Source organism: Haliotis cracherodii, unplaced genomic scaffold (assembly GCF_022045235.1).
Source record: "Haliotis cracherodii isolate W230 unplaced genomic scaffold, xgHalCrac1.p SCAF_2, whole genome shotgun sequence".
Classification (NCBI taxonomy): Eukaryota; Metazoa; Mollusca; class Gastropoda; order Lepetellida; family Haliotidae; genus Haliotis; species Haliotis cracherodii.
The window spans coordinates 47,008,088-47,031,941 of NW_027266275.1; the positions used below are offsets into that span (position 1 = coordinate 47,008,088).

General features: G+C 40.3%; 1 protein-coding gene across 2 annotated transcripts in view; it reads left to right on the top strand.

Moving 5' to 3' along the window:
- The window catches only part of LOC139468152 (cyclin-dependent kinase-like 4), a 493,691-nt gene that overhangs the window by 270,776 nt on the left and 199,061 nt on the right, over window positions 1–23,854 (top strand). For both annotated transcript variants that reach the window (XM_071249926.1, XM_071249927.1), the window contains exon 6: window positions 606–745. In XM_071249926.1, coding sequence (XP_071106027.1) covers window positions 606–745 — 140 coding nt within the window. The remainder of the gene's footprint in view (window positions 1–605; window positions 746–23,854) is intronic.

Here is a 23,854-nt window from a genome sequence, read left to right on the forward strand (position 1 = left end):
TCATACCCTACTGAATGTTTTAGTTTTGGCTTAAAAAATAAAAGAATAGGTTCTCAGACAATGGCTTTTGAAAATATTGTGGGAGCGGGTGGTGTTTATTGTTGTTCAAACTAGGGAAATAATGTGTCAACAGCTGATTGCTATTTCCGACTTATTTTACAAGGCAAATACATATGTAATCTTAATCTCTGCTTATGAAAAATTGTCCGGCATACAGCACACAAATACTATTGACTTAATGATGATGCGAGCGGTGCCTGAGAACCAAGACTATTATTTATTTTTAGCCTTAGACCCCTAGTTTTGATAGTGAAGAAATATTTGATTAAAGTCAAAACGGCTGCAGTGTTTATGCAATCTTATTAGGTGAACCTTTGTAACCTGTGGTGTTCACAGTAAGTGTACATTATGAGATGGCCAATATTTTTAAAGAACTATTTTGGTATGATTTTCATTTGTTAGTGTGTAAAGAAGAGACATATGTTTGACTAGAATCCAATAGCTATTCTCACAGGCCTAGCTGCACAAAAGAAACAACATGGAAAAATTAATACATAATAATACATATGACAAAAGTTTGATTGGTATTTATTATGTATTTTCAGGAAATTTGACTCCCCGACATAAAGAGGTATTCTTACGTAATCCTCTATTTGTTGGCATGAGACTACCAGAAGTTCGAGAAGTAACCCCTCTAGAAAAAAAGTTTAACAGGATTTCCTCACTGTCATTAGACCTGCTGAAGGTAAGTAGTTTTGACTTGTTTCCTGTATGAATACAACACTGTTAAACACATGGCAAAGGAGGTATTCAAGGAATAATATCTTAACTTTGAGACTGCTGAATTCATTTAAAAAATGTCATGTAGCCAATATTTTTGGTATTTCTTAAATGGCAGATGCTTCTGAAAACACCTACATATTTTATGGTATGGTCCATCCATTTACACTGAAATGTTGTTAAGGTGCATAGCAACACAATGTGACACTGATTTGTTCATACGAGACATTAAAGGGGCACTGATCTAACGCAATTCCCCGGACTGGTTGTTGCTTTTGTTATTGTTTTTTCCCCCGTGAGTACCCGGATGATACGTAACGCAACTGAGCGTGACCAGAGACTGGGCTACCGTCTGCAAGGACAGCTAAATAAACTTGGAGGCTGGAGGCAATATTTGTTTTACGCATTTTTGCATAAACACTGATTGGTTAACTGTGATCTATAAAGATTTCGACAAAGGGCGCATGTTAATTAATTTCTTCAGCGTAAACAAACAGACAAAAAGAACGGCGGAGCTCATCGGATGTCGTCATTTGGAAATACCCCAGATGGTTATAGTTTAATACTAAAAAAAGTATCCATGCAGTGAAAGCATTTTCGGATTTCGGCTTGCGTCGATAATACGATTACTACCCCCTTGTTGTCATCCACGTTTTCTCGTATAACCCTACACTTGTGTATTTGTCGTCATTCACTTGATGCTCAGTTAATGAATTTATTACAGGTACAATTAGTGGTAGAACCACTTAGATTACCTGACAAAGGTTCCCATTTGGCATTTATTGTGTCTGGGGTAATTATTCAATCTAAATCCAGGTTTGAAGTGAGGTGAAATGTGTGTTATGTAATATGCACGTGGCAGACAAGCAAGAGGTGAATGATCAGTTGATTTACTATTTTTTGTAAATCAACGGATCGTTCCTAGTCATCAAAGGATTAACAGAAAATACGTTGATTGATTAATCACTGTTATCTTGCAGAGTTGATATGTCAAAAGTGAGTGTTTACATGTCTAGGTTTACTAAAACAAAGGGAATACACTCATATCATTGCGTGAAGTGCCGATGTAAAAACAACATACTTTGTTCAAAGGGTTAACTGATAATACGTTGATTGATTGATCATTGTTATCTATCACTCAATGGATTTTTTAGGAACCGTGGACGTTATGAAAATAGTTGTCACGTGGGCTTTCTCAGCCGACCCTTGAGACTTGACACCTATGTGAAAAACCTGAAACAATCCAAGTGATCAGTTGAGAAACGAACACGGGTTATAATATCCCGAAACGATATATATCTTTTAAAATATTTGATTATTACGGAAACACGTGACATCGAATAAGTTTCTTTGTACAGCTGCAGACGAGTGGGATATTGTTCCTTTGTGTGGATATTCACGGATACATTCCCCGAACAAAGAAGCTGCCTAAAATTTATACACATAAATTTGGTACGTTGTAATTATAGTATTTTGCATTTTGTTTTCCTTCTTTTGAACCGATTCGTTCTTGTTTCTCTACGTCTTGGTTGGGAAATTCTTCAATGCGTGATAGATGTTGTTTTCACAGGTCTTTTCCTTTGTAAGCGTGTATATATTACCGTCAATATGTAAAATGTGATTCTCTCAGGCAATTTATAAAATGTGTAAATATTTCAGTTATTTTGACTAAAAGAATCTGTCCAGATTGATTAAGACGATCAAAAGGGCCTACAAACATCACAACAGATTATTATGTAGGATTAGAAGCCAAACAACATAGAAATGTACTTTTCAACGTAAAATTTTCAGTCTCTTGGTGATGATATTAAATATCAAAATGTTTGGAGTTATTATAATAATACAGATGGAAATGTTTTTCAGTCACTTTGTAAACTAACTGAATATTTAGACGTTTAATAAATTTGAAAATGTTACACATTTTGACAGTAAAAAAATAAACACTATAAAAAAAACAATGCTCAGGTGAAATATTTACTTTGTGTTGCAAGTCAAAATAGTGTAAACGAAAATCGCAAAATTGCAAAGCAAGTGGCTTATCAAAACTCCATCACCATTACCGATGCTACCCACAAAGATACCTACATTTCCTTATTATCTCGAAAACTGTATTTCATTTTGTTGATCAATGTGACCATACACCCTTATTACTACCCTTAAAAGTGACTAATGCGCTTACGAATGGTGCAGCAGAGGCCGCGAACTAGTCTAGATTTCTGCTATACATCCGGGTACTCACTGGGGAAAAACAATAACAAAGGCAACAACCAGTCCCGGGGTATTGTGTTAGATCAGTGCCCCTTTAACCCTCTTGGTGCCACAGGACCATATATGGTCCCTCACTTTTCACACCCGCATAGTGCCAGGCGACCATATATGGTCCCGAGAAAATGCCCTTTTTAAACTGTGAATTTTGATATTTAACACTGAGTGCGCAAAGTCAAAACTATAACCATCACCACCCCAATCATCTTAGCTTTAACATCGTGTAACTCATACTTTATACTATGCTAGGGTTTGCGAAATATGGCGAGATTAGTAAAGTGGCTACCGCTCTTCTCGGCCTTTTCCTGCCATGTTTGAACACCAAGCAAATGACGGCGAATTTGGATTATGCACCCTTGTCACATACACGTAAATAGTTTCAGACAAAATCCTTGTTAATAAGAAAAAATATGACCTGAGTGGTCAGAAAGATATTTTTCCCAACTGTATACTTATTCACGTTAATACAATTCTGTTCACTCCTTTACGAACAAGTTTGTTTACACGTTTTGTATATTTTTATCGACTATCCGTAATGGTGGAATGGTCGGTACACATGAGAAAACGACAGTGTATATTTTATAATATTTCCATTACATTTAGGACGTACATTGAATGAATTTATAACCATCATCACCCTAATCATCTCAACGTTAATATTGTGTAACTCATATTTTATGCAGTGCTACGGATTGCCAAATATGGCGAGATTAGTAATGTGGTTACCCCGCTTCTTTATCTTTTTCTGCCATGTTGAACTTCATGCGAATGAAGGCAATTTTTTATTATGCACCCATGTGACATACACGTAACTATTATTATATCAGACAGCCAATTTGAAAAAGAAATCTGATCGGACTGGTCAGAAAGATTTACTAGTCCCCACTGTACAGTTATTGGCGTAAGAGTACTAACGTTTAGTCGACCACGGAAGTTTTTTGTTCAAGTATTGCATATGTTTATCGACTGTGTGTCATGGCGATTTAGCACGGCGCTACATACCATCCGACAGTGCAGATTGTCTTTTTGTTTATGATGCTGATTTACAGAAAATATTCAAATCAAAGATATGGAAAGATAGCTATAATCGTTAATATTAAGTTGGTATAGTGTATATTTATGTATGGGCAGGAGGTTCATGATCAAAACCTAAACATTGAATGTCCAAGCCCGAAGTGATCGAAAGGGCACGTTCGCCTCATATCTGTGCCGCGATTTCTTGTTTACCAGTTGTCCTACATACTCGCCCGTTCAGACAAATAACTGCTACTTTTTTCATATGAAATGACTAAGAGTCATGTGTGATTGCTCAAACTACCTGACCGTGTGAGTGACTTGCCCTAACTGTTTCACATTTTGTCGCAAATGGAGATTTCAAAAGTGTGGCCACGACATCTAACGTGAGTCGACGCCATATTGTAAACAAATTGTGTCAATGTCGGTTCCACATGTGGTAGCTCGGCCCCCGTTTCTGTCGATGGTACACGCGATACAAACATAATGCAACTACTGAAAACATCAACATAACTTCTACAATGATGACATCAATACCTTTTTGTATTTGGATTAACCGCTTATGGATACGCTGTGCTGTAAGTTCGATTTCAATTTGTTTTTCCTTTCATTGAAACTGTGATAATGGCACTGTGATTGGTTTGCTGAAATAGTATTTTCCATGAGTCTAATGTACATGGTACATGCTGTGATTGTAGAAGATAATTGATAACCAATTGTGTATGCATATATATCATCAAATACACATTACTAATCTCTTCAGAAAATGGAATGTTTTCAAACATTCTGCCATGGATATTAGATCAAAAATTAATATTAGATTTACAAATTATTTTTGTACACTGTACTCTTTATTAACGTATGATAATCTATTGCAAGTCTTCAACTCTTATTTGATATGTCATCTGAAATGTCAGCAATGAGTAAAATTAATTTTATTACGTTACAATCTGCAATTTTATTCAAATAGGCTAATAGACGGTCCGTGATTTCCCGCCGCTGTGAATTTGTCGTCTGGACAGGTGCGCGTGATTTGACTTCGCGTGTTTTGACGTGGATGATGTCACATGAAACAGCTGATCTATTGTTGTGGTAGTATAAGGGATACACACGGTTTCCTTTTCCAAATAACTCTTTCATTGAACTAGAAACCATATCTAGTACATCACGATTGGAAAATGTCTACGGCGACCGACGAGTGAATGAGACCGATTATCATATGACTAACAGTGTTAGAATATTTGGCGCAGTTTTCTAATTTTGGTATGTTGACATGTGCTTTTCATATCTTTTTGAAGGCTTGATATTCCAAAAATATAATGTGCATTTAGTTGAGTACAGTGAGAAAGCTGTCAAAATGGATCCCATATCAAACAACCTAGATTTTTAGCTTCATCTATTGGAATCTCAATTGGTTCAATTTATAACATAAACAGTAAAAGTAATTACATCTACTCACAATATATAGATAATCAATTTCTGAAAGACAAAAAGTTTTCAGTGTAAATGTGATTTCGTTTTGATGTTTTATATAGTAATATTTATGTCTTTTTTCACTTTGCATTATCTGAATTACCAAATACTTCGACCAGTGATCGACATAGTATAGTTATTAGATTCTACTTTGTTTTGTATCCTAAGTATGAAATAGATCTTTTTTAAAATAAATATTTGTCTAAGGGCAAAATCAATGCATTCTTGTGGTTTTTTCCCCACCATTTTAATTTGTATATCTTCCCTCCAAGCTGTAGTTTAGCTAGGCCAAAATTAAGAAAAAAAGGAAAGACATAATAATTTAAACCATTTTTATTAAAGATTTTGCTGGTTAAATTTCGAACTTCAATACCAAGAATATATTTTTCCTTTTATGACAAATAATTTATTGACCTAAGATCATTATCTATTTCAAACTTTTCCTTTAGTAGAATGGGGTGGAATGGGAAACTAGTGGAAATAAACTATCACGTCTGTCCTTAAATGTACATGTACATACCTAGCTAGGTGTAAATACACTTCTAAAGTCGTATTTTTAAATCAAATGAATAAATGAAAGAAACAGTGGTATTTCATGGACTGGCCATACAAGTATATTTTGAGCAAAGGTCTAAGTTAGGCAGCCAAGTGCGAAATACGAGATGATACGAGGATGTATGTTTTCTGGTGGTCATAGTGAAACAATGACATATGGCGCCTGAGTTGCGAGTGATCGAAAATAGGTTTGTTGAATAGATTTACTGCCCATGAAAACGTTTCAACAATTTTGATTGAATCTACATGTACTTACTCTTGGGTGGTGTTCCGTAAGTATAATCTTGTTAATTATTAAGAAATAATAATGATGCCCGATATTGAGCGATGTCAATTTGAGTAACGTTAGGGCTATTTAGCGATCTTTCACATTTTGTCCTTTGAAAATGTACGATGTCAATTACCCCGAAGTTGTTTTTATCACTAATAAAAGAGCACGGTGATTGAAACATACATGGACGTAACCGGGATTTCTTCAAGATATACATTCCAAACTGTCATTCGTTTTGTGACATAATCTTTGAAACAGTCTGCATATGAATTAATCACGACTACTTCCGTCAATTTTGTTTTGACGTCAAAAACACGCACAATTTCATCGGGATTTTTTATCGGTAAATATAACTCACGGAAAATTCTCAGTGAATGTGTACTTCAACATAAATATCATATGTCTATCACTGTTAGGACATGTACTTGCCAATGATATGAATTATTGGTCATTTAGATTTCAAACAAGGGCGCTTACTTGACTTTGCTTGCCGTATTCGGGTGTGTCCATATTACGATTAATGTGGAAAATAGTTGGGTAGGAAGAAGGGGGTATTGTGCACCCCCCGGAAATCAATTTCTAATTGGTGTTTCTAAACTGGAAAAATGTCACATAAAACGATTTGCTATGTTAAAAAGTTGTCAAAATGTCCCACGTACCATTTTTATGCAAATTAGTCGCCATTACTGGAAAATGTATGTTTCGTCATATCTCAGCCCATAGTGCAGATAGCTCAATACTTAAGGTGTCTAAACCCATGTTTTGAGGGTCTAAGAGCGTTATAAAACTATTCTTGAAATGATCAGATGTGTTATTATGCAAATTATTGCAGCCATTAGTGAAAACTCTATTTTTCGCCATATCTCAGCCAATATCAATGATAACTGCAGACATAGAGCGTATGGACCTATGTTCTGAAGGTCAAGGAATATAAAAACATAAATACATGTATATATATATTTTAAAACAAATTTATTTTCTGATGGTTCAAGAACACAATAACACTATAACACAATAACACTATAAGTGTCCTAGTACATGTAGAATGTATGCTAGCATGTCCAAGCATGCTAAGTATGCAACAGAACAGCTAGGACTGGGCCATACAATTCTGTAAGTTACAGTCAAATTCTTTACTCATCACTCATCATCACTTTCATCTAAACTGTCAAACTCATCATTTTCATCGTCATCTTCATCAACAACATGTTCATCTCTTTCCCGATCACCAGCATCCAGGAGATCAACCAGCGAGGTTGGTAGGACAGGACCATTTGACCACATTGGTTCCAGGACTCCTTGGTCAGTTCTCATCCACCCCTGCTGCTCCTCGTAAGGCTTGGGTTTCTCCACAAAAGGTTGGTCAGCTCGCTTGTACAAAGCAACCCGATGGTTCACACGCTGAATGTGTGGCTCCAAAGCAGATTGGCATGGGGGAAGGCGAGCTAGGTCGACCTTAGACTTGGAAGTGAGTTTCTTGTCCTCTCCCACCATTTTGCGGAGCAGCTTGACACGGACGGCGTTCACAGAAGACTCACGACACTGTCCGTACATCAGACATGTGAACTGCTCTAGCTGCTTCATCACCTGAGGCTTGACGTTCCAGTCGTCACCCAGTTGCCTGAAGGCCTTGTGGAACCTAGGATTCTTTTCCAGCTTTTTCAGTGGCCCAACCTTTCCCTTGCCTTTAAAGGAACTTGTGCAATCCTCTCCACTGAAGACATAGTAGGCAAGGAGAGTTGCACAGTAGTCTTCTCCTAGAGACTCAGCAAGGTCAGATACGTTGACAAGCTGTCTGTGCTTCCCCGATCCTGTGTCCAGGTACACAGTCAACTTGATTGAATGGGCATGATGCAGTAGAATCACAAAGATGTCTGTATCTGGGGTTCTGACCACAGCGTCTTTGTATCCTAGTGCAGCGGCATGATGAAGGTACAATACCACCCTTGTATCGGTCTCTTCCTGGTTGCTGTAGATTGAGGGGAGGTCCCGCACCTCCACCTGGAACAAAGAGGCACTGTATTTAATTATTTTGATAGGAACACTTAAATTGACTTGACGTTTACAAAATATTACGGAAGTAGACTAGTAATTGAATACCATCTTACCTCGCCATCCGTTATAACAAGTTGATGGGCTCTACCTTCCACAATGAGGACTGCCATCTTTGTTCTCTCCAGTCTAGAAGCGGCCTGTTTATCACTCCATACGCGCAACAAGAGCTGACATAGTTGCTTCTTGTTGTCGTCGTTTGCAAGGAAGCTCTTGAAGTCGTATGGCTTTCTGGTCGCTGGTCCAGCTAGAATGATCTTTTCTGAGCTGCCGCGCCTCAGCCTCTCTTGGGCTTTGATAGATCCGGGATGATAACTGTCAGTCGAGAACAAAAAGTGCTTCTTGGCTACCATCTGATCGAGGATTTGTAGGCATATCTCACCAGAGGTTGGGGGAAGGTTGGTAATGGTATGGAGCAGTGCCATGCCATCCTGTATGAACAGAGCGTCCTTGGGGTAGGGCAGATCTTCTGGGATGGCGCCTTCCAGAAGGTAGTGCAAGAGGGTGGCTTTGTTGGTCTTAGAGAAAAAGCCATCTGGTGACCCAAGGCAAGGAGGCACAGCCATAAGACAGTACTTCATGAGCTCTGCCAAGTCCAGTGGTTTATCTAGACTCTGAGACTTGACGAGGAGTAGGAATGCCAGGTTGCTTTGCTCCTGATACTGGATGACCTGAAAGTAAAGGTTTACCTAGTAAAACAGTTTGACGCAGCCTTTGAAAGACAATGAATAAAGTATTGAATAGGACACAGGCTTCGAATTTATTACCTTTCCGTGTGAGGAGGTGATGGTGATCATCTTGTTGCCAGCTTCCATTGTCTTCAGTTTCTTCCTCTTGATAGGGTCGAAGAAGCTTGTAGGCTCTCCGCTCTGCAGGTGTTTGATGAAGTCAGCTTTGGCGGCCTTTCCCACAGCTTCTGCCTGGCGCACGTCTGCTTCAACATCAGCGGGAACAGGAGCACCGGAAGCCAATGAGTAGATCCTGTCCTTTTCAACGATGGTGAACGGATTTGTAAAGTTACTGACCGCAGCAAGGACGCGCTGAACGGCTTCCTCACCCTTCTTGACCTCAGCTTTTTCCAACTCACGATGTCTTCCTGCCTTTGGGCGTTCTGGATCGTCGATGAGGTTGACCATCTCGAGGGTTCTTTCATAGAAATGGGCCTGCGCTGAGGTTGTGCGGCACCATCTCTGATATGCTCCAAACTGACTGTACAGTCCTGCGAAGCCACCTGAAAGCATCCATCAAATGTTGCATTGACAACATAAAGTGTATGTACAGGTTCTTTCTACATTTCATGATCGATGCATAGATGTTACTGGATGACATTAATGGTTTACCTGGGGATTTTGCAAAACGCATGAATGTTTCTTCCATTGTCTTATCGACGGCACTGAGTGCTCCTGGTATTATTGAGCGGGCCACAGCGATAGCGCCTTTCGTGAGCAGGTCCTTGGCCCCCGGATGCGTCTTCTCAATGTTTGTTAGGTAGACCTCCAGCCAGGTTAGATATCTGTCGATAAAAGTATTCAAGATATCAGCAATCATTAGATAAGAACATAAGGTTATGGAGATTCATATCAAAGTTCTACAAACCTGGAATAGTTTTGCCCATCGAATGCAAAGAAGAGTGCCGCCATCTCTCCATTACGCTTGTGAAACAGCTGGATGTTGTTAGTCTTCACGGAGTGGAGGAGCATGAAGATTAGGTGACAGTGTCTGATAAATGACATCCAGAAAGCTGCCGTCTTCCCCAGGTGGCCATTGAGAACCTTTTCCTCATATGCGTGATACCTGTCAAGAAATGTTCCAGTGTGAGGGTCATTGAGGACTTCGTTGAGGCTCTGTCGATTGCAAGACTGAGTCATGTTCAGAAGAGCAACCGGGTCACTGAAGGTGATGTTCTCCTCCTCTGCAAATTGTTCAATCAACAGCCTCTCCATTGCTTCACACACACTTTTGAGACAAAAAATAGACTTGGCATAGGCCTTCCCACTGAGAACACCCTTGAGGGATCCACTTGTGACCAGCTGTGCCTCAAATAGAATCTCTGTATATCCTGAGCCAGCCATTTTGTGGCCGGTGAGCATACCGATGTAATTCATAGACGTGTGGAATGGCCCAATCGTGACAACGTGACTAGCAAATTCATCTGGCCATCGCCAGATGATGGGTAGGGCTTTCATGCAGACACCTAGATCGAATGTATTCAGGACCCACGTCTGACCCACTTCAGCCGTGGCTGCCTCCGACCGCTTCAGTAGCTCGTGGACGACACAGTTATCCGTTATAGGTTGATGGATGGGTGTGAAGTAGTCCACTGTTGATTTTCTTGGTGGTGGGGCACCGGTTGCAGAGGTGAAGCCCCCTAGTCCTGGTACAGGCTGCTTGCCACTGCTTCCGATGTACCTGCTGAACAGCCATAACTTGTACTCTTTCATCTGAGCAGCATAGACTGCGTCATTCCCTGCAGGGGGTGTGTATGATGAGCCTTCGGGAAACTTTGGGCCAATGCGAGTGAAGTGCAGCGGTGGGAGAGTTTCTGGCGTGTCTACTTTCAGGCTTCGCTGCTGTGACTTGCCGATAATAGGCAAAGTTCGGACCCTAGTGCTCTCAAATCCAGGCTTGACCTCCTGCACCATGATTCCCCCAGCACTGTTTACAATGTTGCTGCCATGCACATTTGTTGTGGTCTTGTTCAAATTGTCCCACTCTGAATGGAATACAACGTTTCCTTCTCCTGTCACAATCTGGGGTGTCAGATGGGTTGAGGCTGCATCCGTCGCCTTGGCCAGTGCAGTTTCCAACTCCAAGCCAAAGTCATAGCTCTCAGAGTGGCCAAGCCGATGCAATATCGTGGTGAGCTGCTTGCTTCTGAACAAGTGCCTGACAGTCACACAGAGAAGCACGTGTTTTGGTAATTTCCACTGTCCCTCTGATACAGCACGGCATAAGTCTTGCCCGATGGAGAACACTATACGATTCAACTTCTCCAGCGTTTCCACTTGTTCTTTGCCGGCCAAAACTATGTTAAGGAATCGGACGAGGTCTGGAGGCAGGACATTTTCGCAACTGAGTTCCATATTGTCGGATGTTGGCGGCCACAGTTGGTCTTTTGAATCTTTGAAAGCCTGCAGAATGTTACGACGAAGACGGAGAGCGACGTCCCGGTACTTGTCTGCACTTCCAAGGACGTAAGCTTGAGCAAGAGCATCGGCAACAGTGATAACCGAACTATGCACAAGCCAGAATGAAAAGGCATCCTTTGTGTTGTCCGGGACCTTCGTGAAGTTGACCTGATTTTTGATTGGGTTATTTTGAAGCCGTTTCAGCAACTTCTCAGAACGATAGTTCTGGTTCTCATAGCCATTGCGTTTCAATTCTTCGGCATATAATAGGCGCAAGGAAGACAGCAGTAGGACCTCATTCTGTTGGACAACATGCATTTGAATGTTCTCCAGTACGAAGTCGAGTGCCTTTTCATGTGCAGCTGACACACGGGCATGCTCCGTATCCTTTGGCCCTTCAGCCCTGCGAATCCCACGTTCATAGTTAGCAAATGCTGTTCGGAAAGATCTCAAGCACGATGGATGGTGTTTGGCCTCAACAGCAAAGAGATCCTTGTTTTTCACCAGTTGATGAAGTTGATCTTGACCCATTTTCTCAGCTCGTGATTCGATTTGCCGCCATGCATTTTCTTTGTTCTTCCAGGACGAGAACAGCTCAGCTCGTTCAGTTTTACGGTCACCATCTTTGACCTCTAGTTTGTCACAGAATATGCACTCTGGGGGGAAGATAGGTCCAGTGGAAGACCTTCTACGAGGGGAATGATGTTGTTGCGAGGTTGATGCTTGCGATTCTGTTTGATCTCCCAGAAGATGGAGGTTGCCAGTAAACCGCTGATAACACTGTCGATGATATCCAACACTTTGCAGGTCATCTGGCAGAGATGCAGGGATGTGGTCGCACACTGCTTGCATACGATACGGGGACCCATGTGGTTGGCGGAGACGTCTCTCCCGGATTGTATGAATTTGCCAGAGTTTTTCAGCAACAGTTCCTTTAACATTACTGAATGGTGTGAATCGACCATGATCAGATAAAGATGGCACATGAAGGATGCATGCAGGTGGAGCGTGTTTGGAAGGTCCAGGATCTGCGATCTTTTCACGTTTTCTTTTAGACATGGTTGCTAAATGTCTACACTGCCACCACCACTGTTAATCTGCAATCTGTAATGTCTACTACCTCTACTACCACTGTTTATTATAAGACCTGAAAAATACCACCACACATGCTAATCTAGAATTTCTACCACCTCTACTACCACCTCTACATGTAGTAGTAGAAGTGGCAAAAGCCACCTCTACTACTACATGTATATCTACCACCACCGACATTAATGTGGAATGCAAAGCAAAGCTGAAACAACACCAAAGATGCAGTACACATGCTGTTATGTTGCATAGAGACATGCAAAGGACATATTAGATCACCCCGCGAGTAGTTTTATTGTGTTCTTTGACCCTTTGAACATAGGTCCGGACACTTAATGTCTGCTGTTATCATTAATATGGGCTGAGATATGGCGAAAAATAGATTTTTCGCTAAGGGCGGCAATACTTAGCATACTCACATGTCTTAGACACATCTGATCACTTCAACAATAGTTTTATAATGCTCTTGGACCCTCAAAACATGGGTTTAGACACCTTAAGTATTGAGCTATCTGCACTATGGGCTGAGATATGACGAAACATACATTTTCCAGTAATGGCGACTAATTTGCATAAAAATGGTACGTGGGACATTTTGACAACTTTTTAACATAGCAAATCGTTTTATATGACATTTTTCCAGTTTAGAAACACCAATTAGAAATTGATTTCCGGGGGGTGCACAATACCCCCTTCTTCCTACCCAACTACAAGTAGGAAACTTATAATACCAGCACTTTTATCGATGGCTGGTCAGTGCATATATCTTTTGGATTTGGTGACTTTAGATACTGTTAGAAAGACAATCAACTCGAGTCGCATGTTATACAATTTGGTTACACTGTGTGAAGAAATAAAGACGTTGCAATACTTTTGATACAGTGTATATGTTTTTGTAACTGCGATGTCAGCACAGTGCGGCACTGAGCGGTTTGCAGGTTGACTGACGTCCAGGCACCATGAGGGTTAAGACAAGTATAAAAAAATTTGATAATGTTAGCTACCTCAATTAAGCAGGCCCATGTAAATGGACCTATCAGAAACACATCATATTTATCTACCTTAATGACCCTGTGAATTTTTTGGGGCACACTGATATGTCATGTCAAGGGTCATGGTCTTCCTCAAGGTCGTAACCTTATTGAATAAACAAATTTAAATGTGTTTGCGCCTCAACTCATGAAGGATGTATTTGTAAGGCAATGAAACTTGGTTATTGTCTTTCTAAGGAGGAGATTGAAAAAGGTTGTGTATAAGGCCCAGGTCATAGTGAATGTCATTTCTGAAATATGTTGTGTCAGCAGAGGAATGGATTCTGGTAGTTGAGGGCGACAGAGTCGGCAATAGTGGTCCTTAGTCCAACACACCACATCGACCCTAACTTTGCCTAGGCGGACGGTAAAATGGGCCCGATTCTATCAATCGGCTGGTCATGTCATGCCCTGTGCATACAATATTTCGCACAAACTTTTGATACCTAAAAATAAATTTATTCTTAATGTCTATTGTAAATGTATATGAATCTATAAACTTGCTTAGCGCCCAATGCCCAGAAGGCAGTGGCTCATGGGCCAATCTGGTGATGCTGCCCTCCGAATTCTGAACGTCTCCAATTAATTGTCATGGGCCGAACCAGCCTGACCCTTAATTTGGTAGATAGCTATAGCTTTTCATGTCAATTTTGCTGGAGTATAACAACCCTTTATCCTCGGTCTTTGCAGATTGGAAATCGGCTGCAGTATAAGACTGTCATTGTAGACACCCCATGGTGGGTGAGGAAAATTAAGGGGTGCTGAATCATTTTCCTTTCGACATGGCTTCCCAACACCCTGGTTCACAACGTAGATACATTAAATCTGACAATTCACCTGACGAAAATACCACCAACCGATCTGACTATTGGCCAAGTTTTTTGATTATCGAAGCTTGTGACAAAGAACCCATCAAACTAAATCTCCAAAGGTATCGCTGGTACCTGCGGAGAGGTTACAAATGTCACCAAGCTTCTATCCGGTTCTCTCCTTGTGGAATGTGCACGGAGACAGCAATCCATCAATCTTCTCAGTTATATCTAAAACACACAGATCTATTTGATATCCATCAGTACAGTTCTTACAACTCGTTTTCCCCTCCTGGTGATAAAGCTCCAGGAGGTTCTTCTATTCTGGTGAAGCAAAGCATAATCCATAGCCCTGTTCCACTCAACACTACTCTACAAGCTGTTGCTGTCCGTGTTACTTTGAACATGGTGTTTACACTGTGTTCACTGTATCTTCCACCTTCCTCAACTATCCGTCAATCAGATCTTCAGACTTTGTACGATCAGCTCCCGAAGCCCTGTATCATCATGGGCGATTTAAATCCCCTATGGGGAAGTACTGATACAAATAATAAGGGAAAAGTGTTCGAAGATTTTATCTCGAACAATGATTTATGCATCTTCAATGATGGTAATAATACATATCTCCATCCTGCCACTGGCACATACTCTGCCCTAGATCTTTCACTGACAGATTCAAATATTTTAAATGAATTCGAATGGTCGGTCCATGATGACCTTTGTGGTAGTGACCATTTTCCAACAATACTTACAACTATTAATCCGTCTGACAAACCACCTTCAACAAGGTGGAACTTTACAAAGGCCGATTGGTCTTTATTCCAAACACTATGTTCTGAAAAACTAAAACCTGACAGTTTCAGAAATGTTCCTGATCCTATACAACATTTTCCAGATATATTAAATGCTATTGGAGACGAAAGCATTCCTAAGTCCTCTGTAAACCCTCATATACGTAAACCATGTTTTGATAATAATCGCAAACAAGCTAGGAAAAATAGAAAGAAAGCCGAGAAATATTTCTGACGACATCCAACTGTCCACAACTTGTATAATGTTAAAAAACGGGCGCTAAAGCAAGACGTACCTTTAAACATAATAAACGTCAATCCTGGAGGAACTATGTATCCAAAATCAATTCCCGCACACCCATGTCCAAGGTGTGGAACATGATTCAAAAGAATAAGGTCAAAGGATCAAAGTCTGGAGTTCCCCATCTCAAAGATGGTAATACGAGGGGTTTTCATTAAAGATTTCCCCTAAATCACATAGGGGTATCATATTTGGTTGAAATTTCACTTGTGTAATGATACATGTATCTATGGGTTATGTCTGAATTTGCAGAACCGAACTATTAATCTTACCACTTTTACAGGTGTTATGATCGAGTATGGTGTGACAATGGAGCCAGTAGAATACCGAGCAGTGATTAGGTTTTTATATTTGAAAGGTCGCACACCAAAAGAAACTTCCGATGAAATGAAAGCAACTTATGGGGAAGATGCCCCATCATATGACGTTGTTAAACACTGGCATCGCCAGTTCAAGTGTGGTCGGACATCTGTGGAAACAGCTGCCATTCCTGGTCGCCCCCATTCAGCCATTGATGAGGACACTATCCATCAAGTGGAGACCGCCATTTTGGCAGACCGACGTATAACTGTTCGCCAGTTAGCACAAGATGTCAAGATCAGTGTAGGGTCTGTGGAAAAAATCATCCATGACAATTTGAACATGCATAAGGTGTCTGCACGATGGATTCCCAGGTTGCTCACACCTTTCCAAAAGCAGGAACGAGTCAATTGCTCAAAGGATATTTTGGACATGTGCCAAAACAAACAGGCAAACTTTTTTGACAGACTTATCACACAGGATGAAACATGGGTCCATCACTATGATCCTGAGACTAAAGTTCAGTCGATGCAATGGAAGCATGTGGAATCACCACCCCCAAAGTAGGCACGTGTCCAACCCTCTGCAGGCAAGTTCATGCTCACAGTGTTTTGGGACCAGCACGGAGTAGTGATGATGGATTTCTTGGCAAAGGTTACCACAATTACAGGAGCTTATTGTGCTTCACTGCTGCGGAAATTGCGGGACGCTATCAAGCTTAAGAGGCGTGGCATGCTGACCAAGGGTGTCCGTCTCCTGCAAGACAATGCTCCAGTACAACAACTCTCATGTTGCCCAGACAGAAGCGCGGTCCTGTGGCTATGAAATCCTTCTACATCCTCCTTACTCTCCTGACCTTGCACCATCTGACTTCCAGCTCTTTCCAACCATGAAGTCATTTTTGAAGGGAAAACGTTTCACAGATGATGAAACACTGATTTCTGAAGTCAAGTCCTGGTTTGAGACGCAAAATGAGGGCTTTTAAAAGCGAGGTCTCCATAGTTGCATAAAACGATGGGATAAGTGTGTGACTCTTGGTGGTTCCTATGTGGAGAAAGACTAATACCTATGCCAAGTTTCATTCCACTAGGTCCATCGGAAGTGGGTCAGGGGAAATCTTTAATCAACATCCCTCGTACACTTTTAACCACTAAATCTGAAATAGCCAACAAACTTGGTGACACTTCGGCAAATCATTCCTCATCATCAAACTATAATCCTCAATTCCGGAGGTTTCAAAAACAGCAGGAAAAACCCCCCAGTAAATTTTAACTCTGATAATGGTGAGGACTATAATGAAACATTTTCACTCCATGAATTATTTACTGCCCTAGGGCAGTCTCATGACACTGCAGCAGGAGCTGACAACATCCCTCCTTCATGGCACAATGCTATATTATTCCTAGTCCAAAGCCTGGACGGGGTCACACAGATCCATCCAACTACCGTCCAATATCATTAACTAGCTGTGTTAGGGATATAGAAAAAGGCTCCGTCCGTACGTCAGTCACGTTTCGTTTCCGGAGCATAACTCATAAACCGTTCAATATGTTTTCATCAAACTGTGCAGGTCTGTCAGGTGCATCTTGAACTGGTGCCTTTTGCTATTTAGAAATTTTAGAATTTTTTATTATTTACGTTTCCATGGCAACCAGATGGACTTAGGTTCTGTGAGGGTAGGGTTCATTTCCGGATCATAACTCATAAACCATTCAATAATTTTCTTCAAACTTTGCAGGTCTGTCAGGTTCATGCTGAACTGGTGCATTTTGCTATTTAGAAATTTGAGAAATTTTAATTTTTTACGTTTCCATGGCAACAAGATGGACTTAGGTTCTGTGAGGGTAGTGTTTGTTTCTGGAGCATAACTCATAAACTGTTAAATATTTTTCATCAAACTGTGCAGGTCTGTCAGGTACATGTTGAACTGGTGCCTTTTGCTATTTAGAAATTTTAGAAATTTTTATTTTTTACGTTTCCATGGCAATATGATGGACTTAGGTTCTCTGAGGGTAGGGTTTGTTTCCAGGGCATAACTCATAAACCGTTCAATATTTTTTCATCAAACTTTGCAGATCTGTCAGGTACATGCTGATCTGGTGCCTTTTGCTATTTAGAATTTTTTATTGTTTACGTTTCCATGGCAACAAGATGGACTTAGGTTCTGTGAGGGTAGGGTTTGTTTCCAGAGCATAACTCATAAACCGTTCAATATTTTTTCATCAAACTTTGCAGGTTTGTCAGGTACATGCTGATCTGGTGCCTTTTACTATTTAGAAATTTTTAGAAATGTTTATATTTTACGTTTCCTTGGCAACAAGATGGCAAACTCATCTTTTTTTTACAATTTCCATGACAAATTCCACCTCGGTTAAAAAAGGGTAGGGTTTGTTTAGATTTAATTATGTCATAAATTCTGCAACAGGGGCGGGGGATATAGCCACGTTAGTGGCAAACTCTTGTTTATCTAGAGAAGGCATATGATACAACGTGGAAACATGGTATTTTAAAAGATTTGCATGAATTTGGATGGAGGAGCAGATTACCTCAGTTCAAATCTCAAGTTTTAAACAACAGACAATTTCAAGTGGGCTCTACCCTGTCTGATCATTTTAATCAAGATCAGGGCATCCCTCAAGGCATAGAGAATACTACACTCATTCTCATTAGATACCATTTTTACGAAATGAGTGGACCGAGCAAAAGCAAGGTCAGATAACATAGAAAGTTCACGCATTTCGTAAAAATGGTATCTAACGAGAATGAGTGTGGTATTTTATTTATTACCCACATTAAATATGTATGTCAGTGTAAATACATAACAACTATTGTTCGTTGACAGGCCAAACTGAAACTGGTTGCAAAATCTGGTATGACATGAATATTGAAATATGGCCAAATATGGGCATTGTTGACATTCCTATGCATACGAATTAACAACATGAGACTACAGTTGTGTTTGCAAACATAACAGCACCAGCGCTCAAGATCCTTTTGGAAGAATTTCTTCAACTTATGAGAATTCAAGCGCCATGTTGTTAGTGTGCAGGACACCTATAAGAAAATTTGAAAAGTCACATTAGTGCCGCGCTTTGAATATCTTACCAACGGGGTCCCGTCTGTGCATTCAAAATGGTTCGGTTTCCTTGATCTATCAGCTGAATTTATATCATGTCCATACCATTTTGGAAGAGGAAAATTAGAGTGTTCGCCAAAGACATTCATGTTTACTGTACCACCCTTTAGCGAAGACGTGAAAATCAACACGCTCAAGTCTGCTTGCATGTCAGTGACAGCTTCTAACGAAGGGCAAGGTCACCACCAGAATAAGAAAAGACAACCGTGATCTACTCAGCGTTTTACGCTAGAGATATGGAATGTTATTGTTCACCTTTGGGATATTTTGGGCCACATAATCAGAAATCAGGCACACTTCTATGGAGTTTTCGAATGATTTGTATCGGAAATGTTCACTTTGAGTGATCTGGACGTGCAGTCATGAACAAACAACTCCCGAAACAGTGCCACAAAATACGCTTTGAAGAGGACACCGATGGCTCAAACAGATCATCCCAAGTAAGTCTAGATATATGTCCAGATAGTTTAAGCTGATTTCATTTCACCACGCTTATCCTTTTACATTAAATCAAATTGAAAGTTGCGAAAGTAGTCGGGTTCGTCATGCTCATTGGGACCCTCAATCTATTGAACGGTTCTCGAGCATTGTAAATGGATATAGCTCGATTATAAATTGTCTGTGGAAGCTCAATGCATAACTTATATTGGATGCAAACCGAATTTGATGTGTGTGACTATCTTGTTTGGTTTAATAAAGTGTTTTTTTATATCCCTCGCTCACACGATATTGCTTCAGTTCTGCCTTGTAGTTATTTTTTTATGAATGAAAAAAGTAGTACAGGTGTGACAGAGGTCATGGTTATCCAATCAAAATGAATAAAACAAGGTCAACCCTGTACGACACACGTGTGACGTACGGATTTAGTATCTTACCACTTGTATCTTCACCACATGGGTAATAAAGCATACTATCAGTCACACTTTTCACGCATCAAAATTAATAGTCTCCTTAAAGTATTCAACAATAACGTTGATGGTTCACTTTTTCAACATTTCTGGTTGTGTTAAGAATATGAATACAATAGAAAGAGAGCTCTGTCTTAACAAAATTCAAAATTGGGTGAACGAAAACGTCTTCAAATTTTCTAAATCCAAAACAAACTGTATTCACTTTTGTTGTAAATACAAACCTCACAAGGATCCAGATTTATTTTTAGATGGTACACCTATCAAGGTAGTAGAGGAGGCCAAATTGACCGTCATCTCACATTCTTATCACACATCAAGTATCAAAAGGCAAAGTTCCTGAAGGTTCTCGACTTGTTAAAAGTCGTTTCAAATTCCAATTTGGGAGGGGATCAGACAACCCTCCTTCACTTGTACAGATTGTTAATATGCTCCAAAATAGACTATGGTTCCATTGTCAATGGTGGAGCCTGCAAAAAGCAATTTAGAAAAATTGGACACTCTGTCTTGGAGCTTGTAGGACCTCTCCCGTGGAGGCTGATGAACCTTCACTTGAACAGCGCCGCATCAAACTCTCACTGCAATACATTACTAAACTGCACTACATTACTAAATTGCACTACATTACTAAATTGCACTCAAATAAATCAAATCCAGCGTACAATTGTGTTTTTAACCCTCAATAAGAAAACATCTATCAAACCTGGTTCCGCACTTGGAATCAGAATTCAACCACACATCACCGCAGCTAAAATAGATTTAGATATTATATGACCTTACCGTCTTCTGTCTTCTCCTCCCTGGCAGATGGTGAAGCCAGAGGTAGACCTTACCCTCACTCGGCGCAAAAAGTCCGAAACAAATCCTTTGGATTTAGTTTAAACATATTTTATTCTCATGAAAAGGATTAGGCACAAGTTATCACAACTTAGAACACGTATGCTTATTTACAGTTAATAAAATCAAATGACGGAAAGGAAAGGAAAGAGATAATGAAACATATGTGCATATATTGCTTGACTGTGTGGACTTTGCAATCACAAGGGATTCACATTATCAAAGCGTAAATCTGAAAAATCTCTTTTCCCGTGTCAGCGGGCATCTCATTATCAGCTATTTGAGAGAAATTGGTCTGTATAATGAATTATAAATATACGGAACAACAAAAGTTCCTTTGACATTGAATAAGATTTAATGCAAAGTTATATTTTTTACCAAATCTGAAACAATTTCGGTTTGCAACAGATGTTCAAATGGTTTAATTTGACTGACTTCAGAAAATGTGTGATTTCATAAAAAAACATGAACATGCCAATGTCAATTTACAAATCAATAGCGTGTGTGTCCACCTCTGGTTGCGATGCAAGCAACACATCTTCGTCTCATGAAATGGACCAGGCGTCATGGAATGGACCAGTCTTGTGGGATATCTGTCCATATCTGCTGGAGCATGTGTAAGTTCCTGGAGTGTCTGTGGAACACGTGGTTGACGTACAATACCATACCATAACGCTGCCGCCCCCGAACCGATCTTCTTCCATGACACAATGATTGACGTATCGTTCACCTTCACGTCAGTACACTCGAATCCATCCATCGCTGTGGCTGAGGTGAAAACGAGACTAGTCAGTGAATAGAACTTGTCCCCACTGCATGGCCGTCCAGCGTAGACGCTGTCTGCACCACTTAAGACGTACTTGACGGTGGTTTCCTGTCAAAGTTATTCGTCTGGCGGGTCTTCTGGCGACAATCCCTGCACATGTGAGGCGACGACGTACGGTTTGTAAAGATGTTCGCGGAAGGCCATCAATTTCTTAGGTGTGTTGTTCGAATCCAGTTGTTTTGTCAATTATTGGTTACGCATGGCCAGAGGATGGTCTCTGTCTGCATTTGTCTGTTGCCAACGTTGCCATAAACACCAAAATGGTGTTTCTGTGGACGTCAAATTGTCTTGCAACATCACGTTGACTCTCCTGCTTCAAGCATACCGATGGCTTGCAGATGCTCATTTTCGGACAGGTGTGGCATTTCATAATGTTGAATAATTGCTTAATTTTGTTGTTTTTCTGAGTGGGTGTTGTCAGCACGATGTTAAACAATGCATATGGAATCCTGTTAAGGCACATGTTTTTATACCCATTCTTGGGTAGTGAAATGCGTGGGGCTTGCATAAAAGTCAACTTTTGCATGGGATGCATGCTTTTCTGTAGCAGTTGCGTTTTTGTGACTTGTTTCCATACATGTACTACAATATTGAAAACCAAACTTTACTTGTTTGAAAAATACATTAAAATATTTGTGTTACAGGAACTTTTGTTGTTGAGTATATGTATGTGAATGATTAAATGCTTGTTTTTAAATTTGGTGTGATGCTATTATCTACTGACTTTATTGAAGGCTTTGTCTAGGGGGTTAAAGTATCTTTAAATTATTGTCCCCCTGTGTGACACGTAATCCTATCACAATCGATGTAACTATCATCAACCAGTGTTTTTAAGCCAACTTATTGCTGAGTATTTTTTAATATTGGCTGGTATTGTTCACAAACACCAGTAGCTAAAGTGATGACGTAAATCCTGCTGGGGTGTCATGCAGGAAGCAGAGGTACTGTAAGTCCCCATGATCCCCAGTGAGATGGCCTAGCTTTGGTTACTGGTGGCCTATAGCCCGTGTTTTAAAACTGTATAAATAATATTGTTATGCTCAAATATGTTTCCTAAATTGTTTCTAAATATATTATTCTCAAATATGTTTCACAACTTTTTTAATAAAAATTTGCATTAATGACTAAATTTGCATTAACAACTAAATTGTAAATATATTAACTTGGTCTCATCGCTATATGGCTGAAAAAATGCCTGATGCGATGTTAAATTTTAACTCACTCACTCTGAAATGTTTACCATTTTGACTAAAATGCCTTTTGTCGCAGGTATTATACAGTGTAATGTTGATGGACAAGAAAGTTGTTATAGGAGAGTGGATTGGCATATACTAGGGATCATGAATGTGAGGCTATCCACATCAGATGCCCCAGGCCATCGTTCAAACAAGATCAGGGAGTTTTCCTCCCCAGTGCATGGGTCATTTAATATACATTGTAAACTTCTTATCAATTTTACCAACTTCTCATTTATCATACCTTGTAAATACCAACCTCCTGTCTTACAACTATCCATAATATTCCTTAATTCTTATGAAATCTCTATTTCTATTACATCTCTGCCATAAATCCTGTATTTTGGCTTCAGTCACACTAACTAAAATTTTCAGATTTTCAACAGACGTCCTTTTCACTGTTAATCACAGAATGACATCATACAATGGTGGGAACCTCACTTTTTCACCCTCTACTCCTGGGTGCAAGAAGTGTGGTCGATTCATGATCATGGGAGATCCTCGTGGTACCTGCACGAAGTGCCAAGGCATGACTTGCCCGGAGTATATGAGATGCGAGCAGTGTGCCAACAGATCTAAGAACACCTTCATCAAAATAGCCGAAGCTATGACAAAGGCTAAGATGTGCGAGGAGGAGGTCATCGCAGCTGAGACATCGGCTTCCCCCCAGCTTCTCCCACACCAGTTGATCAACCATCTCCTGCAATCTCCATGAGTCTAATCCAACAACTTTTTTGTCCACAGCAGGAGATGATGAGGAATATGTTCGAGGCTAGATTCTCAGGCCTAGACAAAGAACTGGAGAATATGAAGAGTGCAAACAAGATAGCTCTGGCGAAGTTAAGTCTCCTGGTCACAAGACCACATGGGGGACTACATCAGTCAATTCAACGCACACGGCCATAGGGCCTTCTTCAGCCGACCGTACCGACCAGCCATCTGACCAGCCAGGTATAAGCCTGCAGGCTTTTCCCAACCGTGAGACAATACCATACGGGCACCACATGGTATTCATGGCCCAGCTGACTACGGTAACCCAGCTGTCCAGCCAGC